This window comes from Cucumis sativus, chromosome 5 (genome assembly GCF_000004075.3).
Source record: "Cucumis sativus cultivar 9930 chromosome 5, Cucumber_9930_V3, whole genome shotgun sequence".
NCBI lineage: Eukaryota > Viridiplantae > Streptophyta > Magnoliopsida > Cucurbitales > Cucurbitaceae > Cucumis > Cucumis sativus.
This window is the reverse complement of record NC_026659.2, coordinates 26,965,112-26,977,063: the sequence shown is the minus strand read 5'-3', so window position 1 is coordinate 26,977,063 and position 11,952 is coordinate 26,965,112. Positions and strand designations below refer to the sequence as shown.

Sequence of the window (11,952 nt, the reverse complement as noted above, 5' to 3'; positions counted from 1 at the left end):
AATTGCTCCTCTTTAGCCTCAAGTTGAACAAAACTCTCTAAAAGAAGATTATATTTCAATACTCCAAAAAGCACAAAAGATCTAAAAATGGTTTTCGATGAAATTTCAAAGAACAATAAACCAATCTAAGATGGTGAGTAATATAAAATACATATATACTTTATTCACTCTATCATTTGATTCAATTAATATAAGAATATTTTATCACATTATTATCTATGTTAATATAATTTACAATAATTTTGTCATAGTTTTTTTTTTTTTTTTTTTTAAATGAAGTTGTTCAAACTAAAGTTTTTTTCCACTGTTTAATAGGATGTTACAAACTTCAAAATTCTAAAGTAATGTAGAGTAATCTAAATATTTAGAAAGCGTAATCTAAAAACAAAGTTTATCAAATCAAAGTGACAAAGTGAAAGACTAAAGTTGTAGCTTTCTTGAACGAATGAAACAAAGAAAACTTGCATAAAATTAACCAAATTAAATTCTAGGAAGAGAGAAGAGAAAAGATGATATAAATATTACGGTAATAAGGTAATAAGATAATAAGATAATAAGATAGATTAGGGGAAGAAATAATACAAGTTGATGAAGCAAGTTGGAATTTAGAATACAGAGTTGAAACACATCATTGGACCAAACCATAGTTTTGAACATTTGATTGATTCTCTCTTTCTCTATTTGGAATTTGGTGATTTACCCAGAAAAACTTATGGAGAAATTAATCACCGAAGATGAACACCGATTAGAATCAGAATCAGGAACAGGAGCAGGATCACGATCAGAATGGTTATAATATCTTGCTATGTACATCTAAAGAAAAAAAAGGGGGAGGGAATGAAGAACTTGATCTACGCAAATGTAAGCCCGAGAAAATCCGCGGCGGATTTAGCCATGACGGTGGTGAATTCATTGAAGCTAATAACGCCGTCGCCGTCGGTATCGGCCTGGCGCATCATATCGGAGAGTTCCCGGTAGGTGAGAGGATGGCCCATTTTGGCCATGGAACCAGCGAGCTCGGCGGCGGTGATGTAGCCATTACCATCGCGATCGAAAGATCTGAAAACCTCCATCAACTGCTCTTGGTTGACGAGAATATCATCGTTCATATCGGGGAGAATGGCATTGACGAGTTCATCGAATTCGATGGAGCCGTTGCCGTTGGAATCCATGTTGGAGAGGAGAGAATGGAGTTGGTCGCCGGAGGGTTTGATGCCGAGGGAGCGGAGGAGGGCGCCGAGTTCGAGTTGGGTGAGACTGCCATCGGAATTCATGTCGAAACGCCTGAAAATGTCGTGCAGCTGCTTGAGCTGGTGGTCGGATTGAATGGAAGCCATGGAAATGGTTTCAGACGATTCGACAAGATCCGATGGAGGAGGTTAGAAGGGGTTTTGGAAAAAATGGGGAAAAGGAAGGGAATTGGTCAGTTAGGGATGTGAGGTTTGAAAGGGAAACTGTTTGAAACTTCAATTAACAAACCGCGTTCTTTGGGAATTTCGATCCAAAATGGATCAACACAACACACAGCTCATTACCCTCTTTTCTTTTCTTTTCTTTTCTTGACTTCTCACCACTTCACTTTCATATCTCTTATTATTCCTATATATTATTGCTTTAAAATCCAAATGGGCCTATACCTCCATTTTGTTTGGGTTGGGTTCCAACCTTACAAGCCCAACTAAAAATCTTTTCCGGCCCAACTAAAAAAGTATTTTAGGCCCACATTATCAACTTGTACCGTACAGTCCTGCTCCACTTTATATTGCACCATCTTTTCCTTTTAACCATTTTTAAAATAATAATCAACTATATACCAACTTTTTAAAAAACTCTTAATACACTTGTATCATTTATACATTTTAATCTACTTTTCATATTTACAGTTACAATTCTTTTTAATATTTGCAACTATCCCTTTTTAATACTAAAATTATTTTCTAACGTGAATATTGATTACCACTAAACTAAGTTCACTTTGTTAATACTTGTTTCTTTCTAAGCTTTGGTTTTTCATATTTAAATATTTATGTATTTAATACATTGGTGTGAAACTTTCAACCAATTCTTCTCTTTCCTAACAAAATTTCTAAAAAACCAAAACTCGACGGGTGTTGTTTTGATTCAAATACACTAAGATGTCTAAGTTAGTAGAATGAGACTATTTCTAGAGCCCATCATCTATAACATTTATTTTGTACATGTGCAATATACTCGATGATAGTGTAGGTTTATCTCTTAAAGTTAAGCGGTAGGATTCTCATCATTGAGCTCAACTCGATTATTTCTCGTTTAATCTTGTTTGAGGAAATGAAATGACTCAAACCTGGTTTTTGAGTATTTATACACATATTTTAAATGATTTTAACATGTAAACAACTCCCAGTTGTGTCCATATGTTACAACAGAAATTAAAATTTAAACTGCACTTAGGATTTAGGTTGGTTTAAAGGACTTTTCATTTATGTACTAGAACAATAACAATAAGGTGTAATTTAATAATATTGATGAGCCACTCAGAATGGCCTCAATTTCTAAAGCAATTATTGATATCTAATCTATTAATTTGACCACTCCATTAACCTTTTAACTTTCAGGTCAAGTTTGTGTTAGGCCTAAGTTAGGCTTCAACCAACCTCTGAGATTTCACCATATGTATTTACAAAAGTTTGAGTTTCTTTCTTTGTTCATTTTTTCCTCCCAACACTCAATCAGAAATCTCAATCTTCACAATTCAAGTATTAAGCTTTGACATTTACAAAGAAATCTTGTTCTTCACACTTGATCAATTTCCCCCCCAAGGAAAACTAAGTTTTGACATTTACAAATTTGTGTTCCACTTGCCAAAATTAGGTGCTATAAATGTAAATGTCAAAACTTAATAAAAGAATTCCTAAACCCAAAAGTATCATATTGGTTAGACTAATAAAACAAAAATTCATTGGAGAAATATGATTTATACATGTATGAACAATGATGGAATCAATTGAGTATGAATTGGGGTGGGTTTGTTCATATATACTTTGCATTTACATGAAGGTGCTCTTGTAATCAACCTTACTTCCAGTCAGCAAAGAAAAAAGCCTTCCTGGTCAAGGTGATATTTCTCCTCTCTATTACATCTACAAAATCTCCTATTCAATCAGGCATTTGAGCTACCTTGGCTATAAAAGTCTGAACTGTAATCTTGGTTACCGAACGCAAGCATTCGGAAAAATCTAATTTCGGCAGATTGTTGACCGGAGTCGAAACCTTGACTCTCCCCAAATCTCATTCCATTACTTAAATCTGCAGTTGCTAAACTATCAAAAGCTCTAACAACCTGAGAATGAGAACATGAGAAGAATAATTCTGTTACAATACTGCAAAAGATGTAAGCGAATGGTTTAGTTTCGGTTTTATGTATTCATATTACGAATCAGTAACAGAAACACGACCTGTCCCATCTGCGGTCTCTTGGCAGATGAGTGGCGCACGCAAGCAGCAGCTATTCCTATCATCCTCAACATTTCACTCTCGTCGTAGTTCCTTTCAAGCCTTGGGTCTACCAGGGTTTCGAAATCTTGATTGTCGAGTGCGTGGTTAAGTAAAGGCCGAGCCTGAAAAATGAGAGCATTGTCAGAAACGATTGATTTGGGAGTTTGAAAATCTCCATTTTATAGCATTGGTAAATGTTTTAGATGTAACTTATCAGTAACTGTTTGGGGAATTTGATGTGGAGGAACTAGATAAATCATTCAAGAACATTTCACAATGTTAAGTGTGTGTTATGATACTTGTGATCAGTCAATAACAAAATCATGAAAAGTGTGGCATCATCATATCATATCCATATCAGTGAAAACCTACAAGAGAAGCAGGGATAGATTTACCCATTCGACAAGGCTCTCGTTCCCCATTGGTTGGGATGCATCCACAGCCTTTCGACCGGTAATCAGCTCGAGAAGTACAACTCCAAAAGAAAATACATCTGATCTCTCGGTTAACTTTCCACTTGATGCATATTCAGGGGCAACATATCTACAAGAAAAAAAAAAGCAACATGAGATAATAATTATTTACAGATTTCAAAGACAAGAATTCTAAGAGGCTTTGGTACCAATCAACAATCATAAACTTCCTACCCAAAAGTTCCCACAACACGGGTTGTTATATGAGTTTGTTCGTCGAGAGCTAATTTGGCAAGCCCAAAGTCTGAAACCTGCATGATAACCAATAAAAACATGAATCACACAGAGTTTTTAAGCAAAGCATTTTAGCATAGATTGTGAAACATGGTGCATACTCGAGCTTCGAAGTTTTCATCTAGAAGAATGTTTGAGGATTTGATATCACGGTGGATAATTCGAGGATGACCTGATATAATGAAATCGTCAGTCTTAAGGTTGACATCAGTCAGCTGATTCTACAGATAAAGGTACATGAACTTACAGTCTTCATGAAGATAAGCAATGCCCCGGGCTGCACCAGCTGCAATCTTAATGCGCTTTGCCCATTCCAGAACGAGCTCACCATTGCCTAGTGTAGAAAGGAGAGCAAAGATTAATTTTGGCTAACTATGATGACAAGTCAAAAAAGTATATAAATAATAATACCTTTGAGATGAAGATGGTAGTAAAGTGAATTGTTAGAGACGTAATCATAGACCAGCAACCTTTGATGTTCTGAAATACAATAGCCCACAAGAGAAACCAAATGGCGGTGGTGAACACGACCAATAATCTCGACTTCAGCTTTGAATTCCAGCTCACCTTGACCACCACCAATCTTTAGCTCCTTCACTGCAACCACTCTTCCATCTGGAAGATATCCTTTATAAACAGAACCAAATCCTCCTTCTCCTAAGAGGTTCTGAGTAGAAAATGCATTTGTTGCTTTGAACAGTTCTTCATATGTAAACAATGGCCTCGAACTCCCCACCCCACCAGGCTCTCTTGGAGTGTATATTCCACCACTGCCACTACCGGTGGCATGTATGTCTTGATGAACTGAGGAATGGACCTTCATAAGGGATGATTCTACGAAAAAATTACATAAATTCTTGAACTTCAGTACTTACCCTACGGCTCAATCAATATTTTCTTTTTTCTAATAAAACTTCATAACAAAAATTGGAACTCCCCAAAAATGGCACATCCAGAAGTACCAAGTCATTACATGCTCCGACTACAAATCATAAAAAGAAGATGCCTTCCGCAATAAATATTCTAATTACAAAAACTGAAACAAAAATAACACATCTGCATTTGCACTAAAGATGTTTGAAACCTGAACATCTATATAAGTTAGAAGTGGAGACAATAACTCTACTGGTACAAAACCTTCTGGTAGAAGCAAAAAGTAAAACATGGATTTAGACTAAGTCGAAAATATCATATCATGGTAGAAACTTGGAGAGGCTAATTATCAGACAAAATATACCAGGACATTGGTTATGTTCTTTACGAGAAACACAAGGACCAAATCGAAATCCCAATGAATTATCAAGCAGGCAGAAGCCAATCATAAACGAAGAGGTCTGTGGTCCTAACAGAATAGGTCGTATGTTCTTGAAACAAATTAATGCAATAAATTGTTGGGCAGGAAGGTAAACCATAGATGTGTATGATAATGAAACAATATTTACATTGCAGTACCCGACTTAGGAGAGGAACCCAGAGAGGATGGCATAATGTAACCTCCACGCCCAGAATCATTTTTCCTTGGCTTTCTGATGTACCATACAACAAATCCAATTATGAAAAGCACTACAATTCCTGCCGCTACACCAATGGCAATCACACCCCCACTACTGATCCCTCCATTGCTGTTGGAATTAGAATTTGCTCCTCCATCATTAGGACCAGAACCATCGCCCGTACGATTCCCCGACGGCAATGTTGGGGGTTTAGAAGGTAATGGAGGAGAAAGACGCGACGGCGGAGGTGGTGGAGATGGGGGTAGTGATGAATTGGGAGGAGGACTTGACGGTGAGGGATCACTGGGAGGGGGAGAAGGCCTTGGGGGTGGCGGTGAATTTCTAGGAGGTATTGATGCTGGGGAGGGAGGTGAGGTTTCTGGAGGTGCTGATGGTGGGGGTGGGGGTGAACTCTCAGGTGGGTTTATGGGTTGTGGCGGTGGTGATGGATTGTCCGGCGGGTTTGCTTGTGATGGTGGTGGCGGCGGCGGAGGGGGATTTTCAGGTGGTTTTGATGATTGTGGGGGAGGGGATTGAGGAGGCTCTGCTGCAGGAGGTGGAGGTGAATTTGGTGGGGGATCAGACGGCGTTGGGGGAGTGGAGCTTACTGGTGGTGGAGGGTCCGGTGTTGTTGGGGGTGGAGCATTGGGCGGAGTTGGTGATGGAGTTGCCGGCGGAACCGTCGGAGGCGGCGGAGGAGACAATGCAGGTGTTGATGGCGGGGGAGTGTCAGATGTAGGTGGAGGTGAAGTGGCAGATGGTTGATGAGACGGCGGCGGAGGAGATGAACTAGGAGTGGCGTTGTCAGACTGATTCGAAGGAGGCGATTGTTGCGGCGGAGATGGTGACGGAGTACTGGGTGGGGAATTGGATGCGGCAGGAGGCGACAGAGATGGAGTGGAGGGAGAAGCCGGCGACGGAGATGAAAAAGGCGCCGGTGATACGGACGCCATTTTTGAGAAAACCCAAGCTTAAGCTTAAAGATAGCAAAAAATCACAGTTGATCAACTCACACGGAAACTTCAACTTTCGGTGAAACCCAATTCAATCGGCAAATTTCGCACAATATTCATATTTCAGACAAGCCCATCATCCAATCAAATCTTCCCAAATTAAATTCCAATGATATTTCATAAAACAAACCTCCACAATCACAAACCCATGACCAGAATCAACCAGTACTCTGTTTCAACTCCTCATAGCAAAATCAAAGATTGTACATACGGCCAAATCAAACACTATTCTCCAGCTCCGATTCAAGCACAATCCAAATAATCACAGCCCTTGAAGTAACAAAATGGACACAATCAAGTTCATCATCACCAGACCAAGAAAAGAAAATCAAGAAGTTCACAAATTAAGAAAAAGACCCAAACCTCGATTATCAGACAGACTTATTGGGAAAGATTCAATTACTCAGTATGATCAATGAGTTCCTAAAGATTGAAGAAGAAATGCAGGGAACCGGCACCATCAAAATACCCATGAAGAAGAAGAAGAAGAAGATGGAAACTGAAAAAAGATTAAACTTTTCAGTTTTCTCAACAACCTCAATCTCTAATCTTCCTTTCTTCTTTTTCTTTCTGATAATCGAAATGAAGATTGAATTCCTCGAAAGTGCAGCCGAATTTGATTCTCATATTCCCTGTAGGAAGAAAAGTTTTCTCAAGAACACGGCTTTGTGGGGTATAGAAATTTCAAAGCCAATTTGATAGCAACACAAAAGATTAAATATATGAAGATTTTGTCCAATGTTTGAATGCAAGAACAAAAATTTGATTGACTCGTTGTTCACACTATCACTAATATCATCAATTATATGACATGGCAAATTTGAGCATTTTATCGAGTAATTTTAGCCACAACCTTTACTTTTCTGTAACGTCAATTTCATTCTTAAATCCATATTGTAATTACTGATTTCTTCCTTTAAATAATATTCTAAACAGTAATTATGAACAATCAAACTTCATCGCCTTCGTCAAACCAACCCCCTACTCACCTTCAGCCTTCATTTTATACAAAACCCAACAAATTCAAAATCTCATGTTCCCTTTTAAATCAAACAAAATCATAACTTCGACTACACACCACCATTAATGGAGTCTCTAAACTTCTACAAGCCTTACCAACAAGCTAACCTTACAATAGAATTGAAAGTTTTAGATTGTATTTGTCATTTGTCCGAAATTTTAATATAAATATATAAATTTCATCATTTTAATACATGATAGTTTAGATCAAAAAAAGGTCTATGGTGACCTGCTTTTTTGGAATGTTGTGAAATAAATAAATTAAAGTGAAAGGGTAAAGTGAACATTACAATATAAACAAAAAGTGGTTTTTCTTTTTTTTAAATGTATGGTATGGGTATGGGAATTTAACAAAAGAGGGTTTAAGCAGAAGCAAAGGGAAGGTGTAAAATTGTGGTAAATATGAGGAAAAAGGGTGAGAAAAATAGGGTACAGAAAGAGGAGATAATGTGGGTTGATTACGAGGATTACTTTGTTTGTTTTACTTGTTTAGAGATACTAATCAATCTACTAAGCAAAATGTAAATCAAATTGACATTTCCATATTCAATCTCTCAATTATGGAATTAATGATGACCATGTATCACAATATCTTATATATATCAAGTCATATACTGAATTCAGCATTTGAATTTGACAAGGTGTGATTTTTTTATCTTTTGTGAAAAAGAATATTCACAATTAGAAATTCAAAGGAAAAAAAAGCATTTGAAAATATAAAGGTTAACTAAAATATAAGTAATACTAACAAAAAAAAAAGGTTCAGGTTTGTCGCTGGGACCCAAATTCTACGAGTGAGCGTGATAAGAAGGTATAGGAAAACAGACATCTCAAAAGGAAAAAGTTAGAGTCTTGAAATTTGGACCTACTAGCTAAACTAGTAATATATACCAATCGAAAAATAATCAACCTTATAATCTAAAGTGATAGAAACAAATCTAACGTTGTAAGACATAGTCCTGTTTAACAATTTCGAAAAAAAAAAATTAAGTAATCTTCAAATGAAAATTTTTAACTTAGTTTAACTAACACTCTCTTTTACTAACTTAAACATAAGAGTGGGGTAGGTTTAGCACGACATAAATGTGCAATTCTCTTTTCTACGTAAAAATGAAAAGTGAGATTAGACCAAAAGAAGCAAGTTAAAAGTCAAATCTACATGAGATCTGCAACAAAGAACGCATAAGAGTTGGAACAGTAACAAAGACAAAGAGAATAAAGTTTAGAAGCATAATGCATCGTTTAAAAGGGAGGGTACAAAATTGGTTAGATGATGAGAGAATGTGGTAGATTAATATAGAAATATATGAGGAGTGTATGTGTAAATATAAACAAATTGGGCATTGAATTGGAAAGATAAAGGAAGAATCTTTATAGTGAAAATGGTAGGGTAAGGGTGAAAGGATGGGTTTTTGTTTTAACATAACACGTGAATCTCTCCCACGCCTACCACCTATAGTTGGCTCTTCAACCTCCAACATTGCTCTCTTTCAAAGCTATCATCATATGGCATTTTGGTAGCAACCAACATCCTATTCTGCTCTTCCTCTTTTTTCTTTATCCCCAATTTTCTATTCCATTGCATTATACTAATGTCTCTAATCGAATATAAAAGCTTACGCCTTTCACTAAGCCTTAGTGGAGGCTGCAAAAAAAGAAAAAGTACAAAAAGAGAGCAGAAGGCAAGCGCTACCACACTTCTCGCCACTAATTTTGCTACAATGAATGATTCAAGAAGAAGCTCGTTTCATTTAAAAGTGTTCGAGTGTTCATCATAGTCTCTACCGACATTTTTGCAACTCATTGACTCAACTATCTAAGTGTGAGTTCATGATAAACTTGCATTAGATGTTTCTACAGTGCAGCCCACAAAAGAAAAATTAAAGAAATCCTCTCGATCTACAACTCATTTATGGATTACAAAAATAGGAAACAAATCAAATCATTATTCAGTATCCTGTCATGAAGATTTGCTGCTGAATGTTAGAACACTTCTCAAAATATAACTACACAATTTACGAGCAACTTCTGAAGTCATACTCATGTAATCTGGAGTGTCGAGCTGAAACTTTCAGAGAAGGGTACACAAGAAATGGATTTAATATTAGTTCCTAGTTGGAAATTATATCAATAATTTGCCCTTGGTTAGGATTAGGTGATGATACCAGCAGGTGAAAAGAGAATGTGAACTTAGATCTAATGGATGGCCCCCCCATGTTCTGTCAACAAGTAGAAGCCTTATTAAATTAGAGATATCAATAAACCAACGTCAAGTTTCAGCAAGTTTAGGGACTTCCTATTCTACACTCAAAACTAGTAGGATTGTTCTATCCTGAAAAAAGAAAAGAGAACGCAATCACAGTGGTTGTGCCTTGATACTGGATATAATGGGAATACAGATGAATGGTTAGAAGAGTTTGTTGCCAATAACGGACAAATATGTAAACTCAATTGAATGATAAAAGTTCCAACCAAACAACACGAATTAAAGATTCTGAATCAGAAATCTTACATTTCGACTAAACACAACTTTGGAAAGCAATCTGGAAAACGATGTTCAAATATTAATCTGGTAACAAAGAATAAAATATCATCCCTAGACGAAAAGGTTTCTAAACCAAGTAAGTTGAGGGCTGCTTTAGGAGAAGTCCAAAGTCCATGAATGGATTCAAGCTCAAAGAAACATGCGTCACAAAAGGAAAAAGTCGGAGTCTTAAATTCTAGACCAAACAACCAAGCTGGTGCCAAATAAACCAGTCCAAATATAATCAAGTGCTCAACCTCAAGTGTCATAAACCACTATGGCATTACTAGAGTTATATGCAACAGCAAGCGACGGTTAGAGAGAACATTATAAGTAATTGCTAGAGGATAGTTCAAACCTTATTTTGGAGTGTTTGACTAAACTATACACTTTTTATACTAAGTTACTAATATAAGTATCAAAACGTAGATCGTTAGAGACCACACTAGTGTGAGAATCGTTCACATAAGTCAGCTAAAAAAATGAAACATGTTTAAGAAAAGCAGATCGGAGGTCAAGTCCATGATACATGGTGACAAAAAATACATGCAAGATCCACATACTAACAAAGCAAAGCACATGGAAGGATAATCAGTAGGACAAAGCTATCCCAAAGCTAAAACATCATTGGTAGATTAACGGATTCGTATCATCTTTACAACAGTGTATGAATGCATATACAAACTAGTGACATGATTTATTTCTCTCAAACAAACTATAGGCAGCCCTAGAAGAAAATAAGTTGCCTAATCAGCAGTCAGCACTCACTCTCAAGATCAAATGGGTAAGTCACTTCACTCAAGTGGGTCAACCACATCATAAGAATAAGGAACTTATTCCCATGAACTTCTGATTAGCCTTAACCACACAAGCACACTAGAATAGTTCCCAGCCTTTATTAAATTACAAAGAGTAAAACCTCCTAGTAGACTACGAAACACGAGAGCTCTCTTGATCTATCACATTCTTACTTGCACGTGGGTCTTCCCCCTTTGCAAACAAGTTTACATTAAACTAAAAACTACTTCATAGGATAAAGATAAAAACAAAACAAAACTATCAGTTTTATCCTCTAAATTCTAATATAAATTTGATATCGATTTTGATTTTTAAGTTTAAAAAGTCTCTGAACTTCCGTTTTTTTTCTTCAAATAGGTCTTTGTTTTAAGATTTTTAAGAATTAATTGATCTCTTAGACATAAAAGTCAAATAAAGTCAAATATTGTATTTAATAGAACCCTAAGCCTTCAACATTGTGTCAAGGCAGTTAAATAGACAAATCTAAAATTTTAAAATTAAAGTTGTACATTAAACTAGAATCTAAGAGTGAAAATTGCTGAAGAAGCTTGGATCCTCTTCAATCGTACTCCCTTCTCCAAGCTTCCTAGAACGTTAAAGCTTGTCGTTTGTTGTGCACAATACTGTAATAAAAGATCATGGGCATGCACCTACACCATTTCTCCAACTTGGATCACTTCCCTTGGATTTGACTAAAAATTTATCTCTTCTGTATCTCATGGACTAAAAATTTATCTCTTCTGTATCTCATGATTTCATACTGTTCTTTTATCTTATGAATTCATATGAAAAAATATACTTGAAAAAGAAAAGAAAAATAAATAAATAAGCGGACAAGCCAAACTCGAATAGGTTGGGTTTAAGATCCTATTTGGATTTAAGTTGCCAATTTGACCACTCTAATCCAATCCACCAATTCAAGT

General features: G+C 36.4%; 2 protein-coding genes across 4 annotated transcripts; both read right to left on the bottom strand.

The window, feature by feature from the left end:
• Window positions 1-521: 521 nt before the first annotated feature.
• LOC101207390 (probable calcium-binding protein CML16) lies at window positions 522-1,581 on the bottom strand. Its single transcript, XM_004135079.3, has one exon. The coding sequence runs from the start codon at window positions 1,335-1,337 to the stop codon at window positions 852-854; it is 486 nt and encodes a 161-aa protein (XP_004135127.1). The 5' UTR covers window positions 1,338-1,581; the 3' UTR covers window positions 522-851.
• Window positions 1,582-2,910: 1,329 nt separating this feature from the next.
• Window positions 2,911-7,473, bottom strand: LOC101215813 (proline-rich receptor-like protein kinase PERK9). Of its 3 annotated transcripts, XM_011657445.2 has the most exons (9): window positions 7,051-7,472; window positions 5,634-6,957; window positions 4,593-5,015; window positions 4,429-4,515; window positions 4,283-4,353; window positions 4,122-4,198; window positions 3,870-4,017; window positions 3,435-3,596; window positions 2,911-3,319 (listed from the first exon to the last, which is right to left on the bottom strand). In XM_011657445.2, exons 2-9 carry the CDS (start codon window positions 6,625-6,627, stop codon window positions 3,140-3,142), a joined length of 2,142 nt encoding a protein of 713 aa, XP_011655747.1. In that variant the 5' UTR covers window positions 6,628-6,957; window positions 7,051-7,472; the 3' UTR covers window positions 2,911-3,139. The 3 variants fall into 3 exon arrangements, with proteins under 3 accessions (XP_011655747.1, XP_011655748.1, XP_004135415.1); XM_011657446.2 differs by having other exon boundaries at window positions 4,593-4,985; window positions 5,634-7,473; XM_004135367.3 differs by having other exon boundaries at window positions 5,634-7,472.
• Window positions 7,474-11,952: the final 4,479 nt, after the last annotated feature.